General features: G+C 41.6%; 1 protein-coding gene across 6 annotated transcripts in view; it reads left to right on the top strand.

Moving 5' to 3' along the window:
- The window catches only part of CACNA1C (calcium voltage-gated channel subunit alpha1 C), a 628,086-nt gene that overhangs the window by 590,283 nt on the left and 23,126 nt on the right, over positions 1-14,677 (top strand). For 5 of the 6 annotated variants that reach the window (XM_077468877.1, XM_077468876.1, XM_077468881.1 and 2 more), the window contains 3 exons: positions 3,002-3,129; positions 9,835-9,969; positions 14,015-14,352. In XM_077468877.1, coding sequence (XP_077325003.1) covers positions 3,002-3,129; positions 9,835-9,969; positions 14,015-14,352 — 601 coding nt within the window. The remainder of the gene's footprint in view (positions 1-3,001; positions 3,130-9,834; positions 9,970-14,014; positions 14,353-14,677) is intronic. The other variant, XM_077468880.1, reaches the window with a different exon arrangement.

Genomic DNA, 14,677 nt, shown 5'->3' with positions numbered 1-14,677 from the left:
CTAATACGTGCCACCGGTGACAGATGGCACTAATACGTGGCACCAATGACGCGTGACACTGATGACAGATGGCACTGATAAGTGGCATTGATGACACGTGACACTGACAACAGATGGCACGTGACACTGACAGGTGGCACTGATGACAAATGGCACTGATACGTGGCACTGATGACAGATGGCACTAATACGTGGCACTGATGACAGATGGCACTATGTGGCACTAATAACACGTGGCACTGACAGATGCCACTTATACGTGGCACTGGGGACAAATGGCACTGACAACAGGTGGCACTGGGGACAGATAGCACTGCGGGCAGGTGGCACTGGGGTGGGGTGGATTGCACTGGGGCGGATGGCACTGGGGCAGGATGGCACTAAGGCGGATGGCACTGGGGCAGGATGGCACTGGGGGGGGCATGGCACTGGGGGGGGGCATGGCACTGGGGGGGGCATGGCACTGGGGGGGGCATGGCACTGGGGGGGGGGGTGGCACTGGGGGAGGATGGATCTGGGGGAGGATGGATCTGGGGGAGGATGGCACTTTTTTTTAACTTTTTTTTACACTTTTTTTTTTTTTTTTTCTTTTGTACACTAACGGCTGCTGCAGCCGTTCTTCTCTCCCCTCTCACACGCTGTCTGTGTGAGGAGGGAGAGCGGCGCTGAGAGATGATCTCATATGTTTACATATGAGATCATCTCCCATTGGACACGCCGATCACGCTGTAAACGGCCGCTGTGATTGGCCGTTTACAGCGATCTGTGTTTGCCTGTCCCCGGGGGACACGGCAAACACAGAACTTCCGCGATGCGCGCCCGCGGCGGCGCGCATCGCGGAAGTAAACACCAGGCCGTCCAGGGACGGCCAGGCGTAGGAAGCCGCCCGCCCTAAGGCCGTCATTCGGCTATAGGGCGGGCGGGAAGCGGTTAAGTTTAATTGATGTATGACACATGACCTTGATAGCATTATCAGTCGTGATGTGTTGTGCCTTGTCACTTTCAGATCTGTTCCTATGATCTTTAAAGTGATTATAAAGCTTTTCTTTTTTTGAAATCACAAACAAGTTATACTTATCTGCTCTGTGCAATGGAATTGTACAGGGAGGCCCAAACCTCCTACTCTTGGGTCCCCTACTGGTGCTCCTTGCTCCTCCTCCCTTCCAATCTGCTGGCTATGGGGGCACTTGTGTAAACTCGATGCTGAGCCACTGGCCTGCCCCTCAAAAAAGCTTTTGCTTGTGGGGAGACAAGACAGAGCCACTACAGACAGGCACAGTGCTGGATCAAGTGAGCACCCAGATCAGCATTGGGGAGATTGTTGACATACTGCTACTTAAGCATTTTCTACCTTAAGAAAAAAAGAAATGCGTTAAGGTAAAAAATATTTACACTTTAGAACCACTTTACTTATATAGGTTAGTTGAGTAAGGCTTTATGAACACCTTTTTGGTGAGCTTACATGCAAAAACCTTGGTATTGGGTATACTTTGTGTTTTTTTAACCGTATTTTATGTTATTATACATGACTGGACTGTATTAGTATGGAATGTATGATGGCTGGGTATTTATCTGCATACACCTTGTCCAAAATAAATAATTGAAAGGAAAAAGGAAATTTTGCACTTCTAATGCTGTAATTTAACCACTTACAGACCGGACAATTTTGCTGATCAAAGACCAGACCACTTTTTGCGATTCGGCACTGCGTCGCTTTAACTGACAATTGCACGGTCGTGCAACATGGCTCCCAAACAAAATTGACGTCCTTTTTTTCCCACAAATAGAGCTTTCTTTTGGTGGTATTTGATCACCCCTGCGGTTTTTATTTTTTGCGCTATAAACAAAAATAGAGCGACAATTTTGAAAAAAACGCATTATTTTTTACTTTTTGTTATAATAAATATCCCCCAAAAATATATAAAAAAACATTTTTTTTCCCTCAGTTTAGGCCGATACGTATTCTTCTACATATTTTTGGTAAAAAAAATCGCAATTAGCAATTATTGATTGTTTTGCGCAAAAGTTATAGCGTTTACAAAATAGGGATAGTTTTATAGCATTTTTATTAATCATTTTTTATTATTTTTTTTTTTACTAGTAATGGCGGCGATCAGCAATTTTTATTGTGACTGCGACATTGTGGGGGACCCATCGGACATTTTTGACACATTTTTGGGACCATTGTCATTTATACAGTAATCACTGCTATATAAATGCAGTGATTCCTGTGTAAATGACACTGGCAGTGAAGGGGTTAACCAGTGGGTGGCAGTGTAGGGGTTAAGTGTTCCTAGGGGTGTGTTACTAACTGTGGGGGGGGTTGGGCTTTCATTTAGTGAACACTGATCTCTGCTCCAATCACATGGAGCAGAGATAAGCTTCACTAGTTGCTAGGCAGAATGGAGAAATGCTGTTTACACGGCATTTCCTCCATTCAGCCGTCCCGTGAGACGATCGCGGGGATGCCCGCGGCGATCGAGTCCGCGGGTCCCGCGACCGGACTCATGGGTGTCCAGACCAGCGCGGGAGCACGCCGCCGGCCGCACGCTCCCAATGGCAGGGCGGCATTGAATATTGGACGTACCTGTACGACAATATGCCTGCCCGTGCCATTCTGTCGACGTACATCGTCGTGCGCTGGTCGGGAACCGGTTAAGCATTATAAAAATTGCTGCTCCCTATCACACACAATTTAAAAAAAAAGTTGTTCTGTGGTACATGTTATTCAGTAAAGTTCAGTTATCCCACCCCAATCTGAACCCAGGTATGTTCGGCTCATTCCTGTTTCACTAGTTAGTCACTAATTAGTAAAAGAGGATGATGACAAAGACAGAACTACAACCTTAAATAGACACCAGCAATGGCAGCTCTGATATTCCTGACTCAGAGGTTTACACTAAATCTGATTTTAGTTTCACCCATACGTAACAATCTGTAAAGAGCATAAATTCTGATGCTGTTCTCATTCCTTTCCAATTTTTTTATTCTTCTCTTAAAGATGATGAGGTCACCGTGGGGAAGTTTTATGCCACCTTCTTGATTCAGGAATATTTCCGCAAGTTCAAGAAGCGCAAAGAGCAGGGTCTTGTGGGAAAATCATCTCAGCGCACTGCTCTCTCCTTGCAGGTAACTGTGTGTCCATAACAACCTGTCATTGGTCACGCTCAACAATCCAATTGCCAAATTATCTTTTCCGTTTCATGAAATCTACAGTATTTACACACTTGTATTCTATCAGCAGGAAGTGTGGCTAAAGTAAGCCTGAGCAGTTTAAACTGAGCATATGATACAAACTAAATCTGGATATAGACATCCAGTGAAAACAGCACATCAGCAGATCTAGGTATACAGTATACATGCCTGAAGTTATATTCAGATGTCATCTTTTTCTGTAAAAATCAAGAAGGGGCTGGGGCACAACTTGACTTTTACAGAAAAGCTAAGCTGACTATATCTCTGAATTGACTAAGACAGCCCATATATTCATCATCAATGTCGATGGGGGAATTGCTCCCGCTGTGCTAATGTGTTCTGATGGTGGGAAGTCTTCCCCAACATCAGAATACAATCTACTTATGTACAGCCAGGGTGCCAATTCATGGATCAAAATTCGACTGATTGCTGCACCGGCTGAATTTCGATCCCTGTATGGCTGGCTTAAAGGGGTTTTCACGTGTACTGTAGTTTTTACTGAAGGTCACCACAGAGTATGTATTTTTTATCATGTACTCAGTTTGAATTGCTCAGATTTAAAATGGGTTTATATTAAGTGAAAACATTATAGTGATTTCAGTGTGCGTAGTTCATGAGTCATTATTATAATGTTTACTCACTGAAGTATTTTTTTTTGTATCTATAGCATATAGCTGGCCTAAAATGTATCTATCTATATGCTGCATATTGGGGAAAATTTCTCCTATGGAACACAGATGGCAGCAAACATGAAATAAGTCTTAACCCTTCTCTATTCAAATTTTTTTTTTTTAACGTTTTAGCTTCAAATATACTTCATCTTTTATTTACAGTTATAAGTATGCTTATAAAGCATAGATAAAGGTATATAATATAGTACAGCCCCAGTTGCAAAAAAGTTGAGACGCTGTGTAAAATCTACATACAAACAGAGCATAATGATTTGCAAAACTCATAAACTAATATTTTATTCACTATAGAAAACATATCAGATGTTTAAACAGAAAGAAATGTACAATTTTAAGAAAAAAAAATAAGGTAATTTAGAAATTGATGGCATCAACATGTCATGAAAAAGTTGGGACAGGGCCATGTTTTCCACGGTGTAGGATACCCTCTTCTTTTAACAACACTCTGTAAATGTCTGGGAACTGAGGAGACCAGCTGCTGGAGTTTTAACCTCCCTGGCGGTAATCCCGAGTCGGGATCGCATTGCTAGATGCAGGGAGGACACAGGGAGAGTTACTTACCTTGTCCCCTGGATCCAGCGATATCCTCCGCGCTGTGTGATCGAGCTTTCCTCTGCTCGATTCACAGTGCCGAGCTCCGTTCCCTGCGACGTTACGACGCACGGGAGCGGAGATCAGCGCCGAATTCAAAAAGCTAAAAGTACACAAAACACACACAGTACTGTAATCTTACAGATTACAGTACTGTATAAAAACATTACACACCCCCTTTGTCCCTAGTGGTCTGTGCAGTGCCCTGCATGCACTTTTATATTATAAATACTGTTTTTTATGGCTGGAATTTGGAGATTGTCCATAGCAACCAGAAAGTGTCCCTTTTTCAGTGTTTTAGGATTTGATTACATTATTGAATAATTTTTATTATTATTTATTATATTATAAACGTTATCATACCCGGGATGTCTGCTAGACTCTGGTTTGAACAGATTTAAGAGAGTTATTCCTAAGAATTACAGGACTACAATATAAAATGCCAAATTTCCATGCAAAATAATTGTACCGCTTTCAGCACCTAAAACCAGAACGAATCATACCGCCAGGGAGGTTAAGAGAGGAATGCTGTGCCATTATTTCTTGATAAAGATTTCTAACTGCTCAACAGTCCTGGGTCTTCTTTGATGTATTTTTTGTTTCAAGATACCTCAAATATTTTCAGCTGGTGAAGGGTCAGGACTGCAAGCAGGCCAGTTATGCACTCAGACTCTGCAAATACGAAGCCATGCTGTTGTCATAGATGCATAGATGCAGTATGCGGTTTAGCATTGTTGTGCAGAAATATGCAAGGCCTTCCCTGAAAAAGACGCCTGGATGGGAGAATATTCTGCACTAAGACCCCTTTCACACTGGGGCGTTTTTCAGGCGTTTTTCATGCGCTTTAGCGTTAAAAAAAGTGCCTGAAAGAAGACGCAACTGCAATCCCAATGTAAAAGCCCGAGTGCTTTTCCCCCGAGATCCCTTTCACACTGGGGCGTTTTTCAGGCGCTTTAGCGTTAAAAAAAGCGTCTGAAAGAACTGTAATCCCAATGTAAAAGCCCGAGTGCTTTCACACTGAGGCGCTGCGCTGGCAGGGCGTCAAAAAAAGTCCTGCAAGCAGCTTCTTTGCAGCACTTTTGGAGCGGTGAATACAATGCTCCTAAAGTGCCCCTTCCCATTGAAATCAATGGGAAGCGCCTGTAAAACGCCTGAAAAACGCTATTCGCAGCAGCGTTTTGTGGGCGCTTTTAACCCTTTATTTGGCCACTAGCAGGGGTTAAAAGCGCCCCAATAACACTCTAAAAACGCTAGTAAAGCGCTGCTAGTTTAAGCGGCGCTTTGCGAGCGTTTTTCGGGCGCTGACATTGTGAAAGGGCTCTTAAAGCACTTGGGCTTTCACATTGGGACTGCACATGAGGCTTCTTTCAAGTGCTTTACAGGCGCTTTTTTTAACGCCCCAGTGTGAAAGGGGTCTAAAACCTGGATATATCTTTCAGCACTGATGGTGCCTTTCCAGATGTGTGGGCTGCTCATTCCATGCTGCTACTTTTGAACTGATTGCTGAGAACAAGCCACAAAATACTTCTCTTAAAACTGGAGGACTGTGGTTGCTAAAAAAGAATGTTACATTTCAACAGTTTTCCACTTGACAACAGATCATTTTAAATTAGCTTTGGCTCAGAAAAGACGGCAGCATTTCTGGATCATGTTCAGATATGGCTTCTTTGCATGATAGAGCTTTAACTTGTATTTTTGGATGGCATGGAAAACTGTGTTCACAGACAGTGATTTAGAAGTATTCCTGAGCCCATGCAGTGATGTCCATCACATGCCTGTTCTTAAATCTTGGCTGTTTAGGGGCCTGAAGATCACAGACATCCAATATTGTGTTTTCAGCCTTGTCCCTTGCGCTCAGAGATTTCTCGAGATTCTCAAAATCTTTTGTTGATATGATGTACTGTGGATGACGGTATATGTAACCGCTTAAATACAGGACACTTTCCACTCTTCCTGCCCAGGCTAATTTTCAGCTTTCAGCGCTGCTGCATTTTAAATGACAACTAAGCAGTCGTGCAACACTTTGACCAAACAAAATTGTTATCATTTTGTTCCCACAAATAGAGCTTTCTTTTGGTGGTATGTGATCACCACTGGGTTTTTTATTTGTTGCTAAACAAATTTAAAAAGTCTGAAAAATTAAAAATTTTTTGTAAGTTAAGTAAGTTTTCTCCTTCACTGATGGGCACTGATGAGGCTGCACTGGCAGGTACTGATGAGGTGGCACTGATGATGCACTAATATGCAGCACTGATGGGCATTGATAGGTGGCACTGATATGCAGCACTGATGGGCATTGATAGGTGGCACTGATGGGCACTCATAGGTAGCACTGATGTGCATTTATAGGAGACACTTATATGGCACTGATGGATACTGATGGGTGACACTGATGGGTACTGATAGGCAGCACTTAAGAGAAGGCACTGGCAGGCATTACTGATGGGCAGTGATTGGCATCTTTAATGGGCACCGATTGGCACCTCTAATGGGCACTATTTGGCTTCCCTGGTTGTCATGGGTGGGCATCCCTGGTGGGCTGTAGTGGGCATCCTTGGTGAGTCTGCATTTATAATTAATGCGCTGATTATCATCGCAGACCCCCCCCCCCCTGTCAGGAGAGTAGCCGATCGATTCTCCTCTACCTAATTTGGGGATTAGAATATGCATGCATCATACATGCTAGGGGGAGAACAACTGGGGGAATCGGTGGTGGAGAAGGATCTGGGGTTTTGGTAGATCATAAGCTCAATAATAGCATGCAATGCTGAGCTGCAGTTTCCAAAGCGAGCAAAGTCCTTTGTTGTATTAAGAGAGGTATGGACTCCAAAGAGAGAGATATAATTTTGCCCCTGTTCAAATCATTAGTAAGACCTCACCTGGAATATGCAGTTCAGTTTTGGGCACCAGTTCTCAAAAAGGATATCGGGGGACTGGAAAAGTGCATAGAAAGGCAACCAAACTGATAAGAGGCATGGAAGAGCTCAGCTATGAGGAAAGATTAGAGGAACTGAATTTATTCTGTCTTGAGAAGAGGAGCATAAGGGGGATATGATCAAAATGTACAAATATATAAGGGGTCCATATAGTGAACTTGGTGTTGAGTTATTCTCTTTACGGTCAACCCAGAGGACACGGGGGCACTCTGTACATCTAGAGGAAAAGAGATTTTATCTTCAAATACGGAAAGGTTTCTTCACTGTAAAAGAGCTGTGAAAATGTGAAATAGACTCCCGCCAGAGGTGGTTCTGACCTGCTCGGTAGATTGCGTTAAGAAAGGCCTGGATACTTTCCTGAATGTACATAATATAACTGGGTACTAACATTTATAGGTAAAGTTGATCCAGGGAAAATCCAATTGCCTCTCGGGGGATTAGGAAGGAATATTTTTCCCCTGCTGTAGAAAATTGGAGCATGCTCTGCTTGTTTTTTTTTCCTTCCTCTGGATCAACTGTGGCTATAAAAATGGGTATATTGGATTGTACGATATTTTTATTTTATTTATTTATTGTTTTTAAGGTTGAACTGGATGGGCTAGTGTCTTTTTTCAACCTAATTTGTAACTATGTAACTGCGCCTTGTCAGCGCGAATAGAGGAAAAGCCAATAAACGTCACTTCCTGTTTACAATGTGATCAGCTGTCATTGGACACAGCTGATCACATGGTAAAGAGCCTACGTCATAGGCTCTTTACCGAGATCGGTGAAGCGGTGTGTCAGACTGACACATCATACCAGCAATCACTGCGTCATATGACATCCATTCAGGATAATTAAACCACTTTGCAGTTGTTATATTGCTATGTGGCTGGAGGGAAGTGGTTAAAGTCTTTGCAATTTTACATTGAGGAACATTATTCTGAAATTGTTGAAATTGTTAGACACTTTTAAGACACAGCTTTTTCACAGATTGAACCTCTACCCATCTTTATTTCTGAGAACCTATGCCAATCTTTACTTCTGAGACACTCTGACTCTCTAAACTGCTCTTTTTATACCCAATTATGTTATGATATGTTTCTAATTACCCTAATTAGTTGCAAAATGTTCTTCCATCACTTCCTTGTTAGTACCACTTACTTGCCAGCTTTTTGTTGCCCTGTCCAAAGTTTTTTGAGACATGTTGCTGCCATCTGTTTCAAAATTACCTTATTTTTATCTTAAAATGGTAGATTTTCTAATTTTAAACAATTGATATGTTTTCTATTTTCTATTGTGAATAAAATATGGGTTGTTTATGAGATTTGCAAATCATTGCATTCTGTTTTTATGTAGATTTTACACAGTGTCACAACTTTTTTGGAATTGGGGTTGTATGCCATTCACACGTGTGAACTACCTACCACCTTGTATATAATTGTACATACCAATCTGTAAAGCTGTGTATGCCACCCTGTATATAGATGTATATACCACCCATATATATGTACATACCACCCCATGTAATTGTGTACACCACAATGTATGTAAGTGTATATATCTGTATATACCATTTTGTATATATTTGTATATACCACCCTTATAAAGCTTCATCTTCCAACCTCTGTGTACTTGTGTATAGCACAGTGTTCCTATATGTAAACGCTGCGCTCAAAATATACATTTTTTGTAATTTGTACACAATGGGAGCCAGATATTCTATATGAATATAGAAGGGTAGAAAAAGTTCCATGATAGTATATTATATTTATACTGGTTAAAGCAAGTATCCCCTCAGGACAAATTTAACATAGAATATTATAGCTCTGTGTACATAATCCCTCTGCCAGTAAGACCCCTTTCACACTGGGGCACTTTTCAGGTGTTTTAGTGCTAAAAATAGTGCCTGAAAAGTGCCTCTTATGCCTCCCCAGTGTGAAAGCCCGAGTGCTTTCACACTGGGTGGTGCTCTTGCAGAATAGGAAAAAAAGTCCTGCAAGGAGCATCTTTGGGGCAGTTTGGGAGCCGCTAAAACGACGGTAAGGCGCACTAAAACTAGCAGCGCTTTACCGCTAAGGCAGCGTGGCCTCAGTGTGAAAGGGGACTTATATACTGTGTATGTGGCCTAATGAAATCTAATGACAAGAAAGAGATGGATTGTTCTGGGCCCACTGACTAGAGTGTGGGCCAGATTACAATTTTCCTTGAAGTTGGTGTAAATTGCATGTTTTTTTTTTCTTCAAATTAAACATTTTATTAAGGTTGTAAGCATACAAATTAATAAAGACAAGTGTCAATAGGACAGCATTAATAGACGTTAATACAGTATTCTGTGACAATGCAAGACACAAGTTGCATCATTTTATTGTTTACTACTGCTATCACTTGCTGGGGGAACTCGGCCATGGCACATTGTCCAGATCTTTGTGGTTCCCCCTCAGGCCGGACTGCGCACGCTGCACGATATTGGGCCTGAGATTCGCCGTGCTATTTCCGGAGATTTGACTGCAGAGGAGGAGCTGGACAAAGCCATGAAGGAGGCAGTGTCCGCCGCATCTGAGGACGACATCTTCCGGGTGTGTAGTTCGAATGGACATGAGTGTACTGGGCAGGGGGAGGGGGGAGGCACTGCTGGGGGCCACACCACTTCTGCAGTGCACACAGAGGCACTCTAAGAGCCCACTTCACCAAGGAAGGGCGTTTACTTGTCTGTTACAATGGTGTTTGTCATTCTGTAACATTGTATTCATCATCTGTTACTCTAACACTGTATATGTCATCCAGGAACATTGCATTTATCACCCTATAACAGTGTATTCATCAGTCTGTACCATTGCATCTGTCACTATGGAATCCACCCATTCGGTTCAATTCACAAAGCTTTTCCACAAGAATGTCTCTATATTTTAGTCATGTGACCATTTTTTCAAAATCTCATTGAACTTGAAAATAACTTCCCTTTAAAAAAAAAAAAAAAAAAAATATATATATATATATATATATATATATATATCTCCTTATTCTGATGTTTTAGCTTTGTAAATTGAGCCTATTGCATCTATTGTCTTGTGACCTTTGTCAGTCATCCAACAACACTATAGGCTCAATTCACAGAAAAAAAATGTTTTTTTTTTTCTGTTGCGTTGAATGAGATTTAAAATGTATAATGCTAAAATAAAGATACTTACCCCTGTATTTAAGGTTTGTGAAATGAGCCTTATATACTGGATGTTCCCTTGTAATATTTTGTTCATTGTTTTGTAACTTTGTATCAGTCACTTTGGAACATTGTTTCCTCCATGCAACATTGCATCTGTTACCATGTAATATATCCATTGTTCTGCAACATTGTATCCTTCGCTTTGTAACGTTGTATCTTTCATTCTGTAATATTGTATCTCTCATTCTATACCATTGTATCTCACATCCTGTAACATTTTATTCTTCACTCTTTAACATTGTATCTCACATTTTGTAACAATGCACTATGCATCCTGTAACATTTCATTTGTCACTTTATAACACTGTATCTTTCAATCCGTAAAAAAACTGTCATCCTTTAACATTTATCCTTCTGTCTCTAAAATGATCCTGTGACGACAGAAATATGGGCGCCAACTTGTTTTTTGTCGGAGCTGTATTCTGCATCCTGACATTGCTAGCTGGCTAGCCACTGACCTGGAACAAGCTTGCAGCCAGTGAAGTTTGAACTCGCATTCACCCTGCTTCTTCCTTGTCAGTGGCTTATCAAGTTGTAAAGCCAGAATAAAGATGACAGCTCCATTGTGTGCATGTTAAAAAGATAAGTCAGCAATGGAAGCTCCTATGCTTCTCTCCTGTCCTGCTTCTGTTAGTCAGCTTGTAACACTATATCTATTGCTTTGGGACATTGTGCCCATCATGCTTCATTATCACATTTGACATCCTGTCATTCTGTATCTGTCAATCTGTAATGTGGTATCTTTTATCCCAGGGTCTCCAAACATTCTAAACAAAGGGCTGGTTTACTGTGCTTCAAACTTTAGGGGGGCTGGAGTAGCCAGTGGAAATAGAAAATGTCCCATCTCAGTGAGAGTAAAAAAAAAAAAAAAACATAGTGCCTATTGTCAGTAGGAGGAATAGTGGCCCATCATTGGTATTAGTGGGAGGATTAGTGCCTAATGCCCTGTACACGCGATAGGATTTTCCAACAACAAATGTTGGATGTGAGCTTGTTGTCGGAAAGTCTGACCGTGTGTATGCTCCATAGAACATTTGTTGTTGGAATTTCCGCCAACAAATGTTTGAGAGCAGGTTCTCAAATTTTCCAACTATAAAACTTGTCAGAAATTTCAATTGTGTGTACATAAGTCCGACGCACAAAAGTCTACGCATGCTCGGAATCAAGTAGAAGAACCGCTCTGGCTATTGCACTTCATTTTTCTTGGCTCGTCGTACGTGTTGTACGTCACCGCGTTCTTGACATTCGGAATTTCCAACAACATTTGTGTGACCATGTGTATGTAAGACAAGTTTAAGCCAACATCCTTTGGAAAAAAATCCATGGTTTTGTTGTCAGAAAATTCTATCGTGTGTACAGGGCATAATTGTTTATATCAGTGGGAAAATATTATGCCCCATTGCTGGTGTCAGTGGGAGGAATAGTGTCCCATCATTGGTATCAGTGGAAGGAAAAATGCTCCATTGTTGGTGTCAGTGAGAGGAATGGTTCCCCACTGTTGGTGTCAGTGGAAAGAATAGTGCACCAAGGACTGGATAAAGGCAAGCAACGGGCCACAGTTTAGAGACCACTGTTGTATTCTATAACAATTTGTGCATAATTTAGTCATCATCCTGAATTTGCACCCTGTATCCATCTATTTCCGGCTTCTTTTCCCTGATGATCCTGGTTTTCTATCACATATTCCACCACTCAGCACTGTCCTTTTGCTTCATGTGATGCATTCATTCAGCTGAATTCCCTGTTGTGTCTGATATTGTACTCCAGGTTTCACATTTAAAATGTATGTAAACACTTACAATGAACATATCTTCATCTCAAACATCTGAAAGTGTTTTGTTATATCTGTTCAATAATTACAAAAAATATCAGCTTGATCCAGCCAGTGCTGTCCTGTGCACTTTTAAGTATCTGCTCATTTCCTGCTCAGTTCATGCTATGAACTACAGAACATCCCCTATGTTATGGAGATGAGGAGAGATGTTCTGTAGTCCTAACGCACTTTCTGTCCAAGAGTAACAATGCTGCTTCTTCAGAGATATAATACAGTGATTGACTGTTGTCACCCTAGGACAGGAAGTGTGGTACTAGAGGATCCTCTGGTAAATCGAATACAGCCATTACACTGAAGGACTGGTAAACTGTAATATATTATATTTTTGTACTTAGGTTTAGATACATTTTAATCCTTTGTAATAGTCCTGTAACAATTCACTGTGCACGGTTTCCCCATCCCAAAACGTATATCATACTTCAATTGCATATTACCTATAAAAAGGGTTTTCATGTTACGTTGTATCAGTCTTATGAATGTGGTTCAAAGCTCTCCTGTTTCATTATTCATCCATCAGTCTGCATTCACCAAGATCCAGCCCAGCCACCCCCTCTATTTTTTTAGTTATAGCTGTGATGAATCACTCTTGTATACTCTTGGATATAATCACTTGAATTTTTACATTATTCTCTATTATTTGTGGATATCAAACCAGAGGAATACAGCTTTTTTATTTATTATTATTATTTTTTTTTAACACAAAGCTTATATGCAATAGTATTGTCAGAAATCACAACAAAGAAAAAGGTCTGTCCACCCAAAAGTTATATTTTAAATGAGATCTGGTAATCAAAGGGTGTCCCTATGTTTTTATATGCCTAATATATTCTAATAGTGAGATCTCTGCCATAGTTTCTGGCTCTGTTTCCTGTCCACCTTGGGGTTTTGGGTTTACTTGTCCACCTTTATGAATTTCAGTTTCTCCTGTTACATTCTGTAATATATAATTAATTAAAAAATTAGCGGGGCTGGTGGGACACCCTCATAATGGGTACAGCAGGCATACATATACAGAAATTCAGTTTAGGGATGGTAGGACCCCTGTTAATGGCCATAGTAGGTGTAAAGACCCAGGAACCCGGTGCAGAGATGGTGGAAACTCCTCATAATGGGCACAGCAGATGTAGAGAGTCGTGAACTCCATGCAGAGATGGTGGAAACCCATCATAATGTGCATAACAAGGGTATAGACCCCGGAACTTAGAACAGGGATTGTGGGAGCCACTGATAATTTGCACAGCATGTGTGCAGAACTGGGAACTCAGTAGAGGGATAGCAGAAACCCCTCATAATTGGTACAGCAGGTATTTAAACCTGGGAACTCAGCACAGGAATGGTAGGAACCCTTGGATATAGGGTCGGGAACTCAGTGCAGAAATTTCCCTGAGAAATACATGAAACTTTCAGGGGGCTTAACTGTCTAGCATTATTTTGCTTGCCCAACCACTGTACACTTGCTAGACTTCATCTTTGTGCAGTACTTTGTAATTTATTTTCATCATATAAAGTCAGATTCTACCCAAGTCAGTACTGTATTTTGACCTTTTCTCTCCCTTTGTCTTGGCAGAGGGCGGGAGGCTTGTTTGGGAATCATGTAGGATACTATCAAAGCGAGGTGCGAAGTGCATTCCCTCAAACCTTCACCACGCAGAGACCTTTACACATCAACAAGACATCTGCCGGTCCTGGGGACATAGATTCGCCCTCTCATGAGAAACTGGTGGACTCCACATTCACTCCTAGCAGCTACTCATCCTCCGGATCGAATGCCAACATCAACAATGCAAACAACACGGCCCTAGTACGTCTTCCCAATCTGCCTGCCTACCAAAGCACAGTCAGCACTGTAGAGGGGCAGAGCTGCCCGCTGCGCACACATGGGTCCTGGAAAATCAGCTCTAAGAGGTAAGAGGATTTTGGGAAAGAAAATTTGCTTACCTGCCATCTGACTGCTGGCTTGTTTGCCTAGTCTGATTATGACTGTAGAGGTGGTCTTCATTAAAAGAAGGGCTAGTTCCATATTCCATGATTAGAATTGTGGATAGAGCTGGTCTTTATCAATAGAGGATCTCGCTCGTAGTGTGTTTAGTAGAGTAGATAGCGTGGTCTTCAACAACAGAAGATCTTTCTCATAGTGTGTTTAGAATAGTGAATAGAACTGGTTCACACCAATAGAAGCTCTCACACGTAGCCTGTTTGTAACTGTGGACGGAGCTGGTCTTCACCAAAA

This window comes from Lithobates pipiens, unplaced genomic scaffold, assembly GCF_037356315.1.
Source record: "Lithobates pipiens isolate NorthernLeopardFrog02 unplaced genomic scaffold, aLitPip1_a1.2 Scaffold_8, whole genome shotgun sequence".
NCBI classification, from domain to species: domain Eukaryota; kingdom Metazoa; phylum Chordata; class Amphibia; order Anura; family Ranidae; genus Lithobates; species Lithobates pipiens.
Note: the sequence above shows the minus strand (reverse complement) of the source record. Positions and strands in the feature narration are given on the sequence as shown.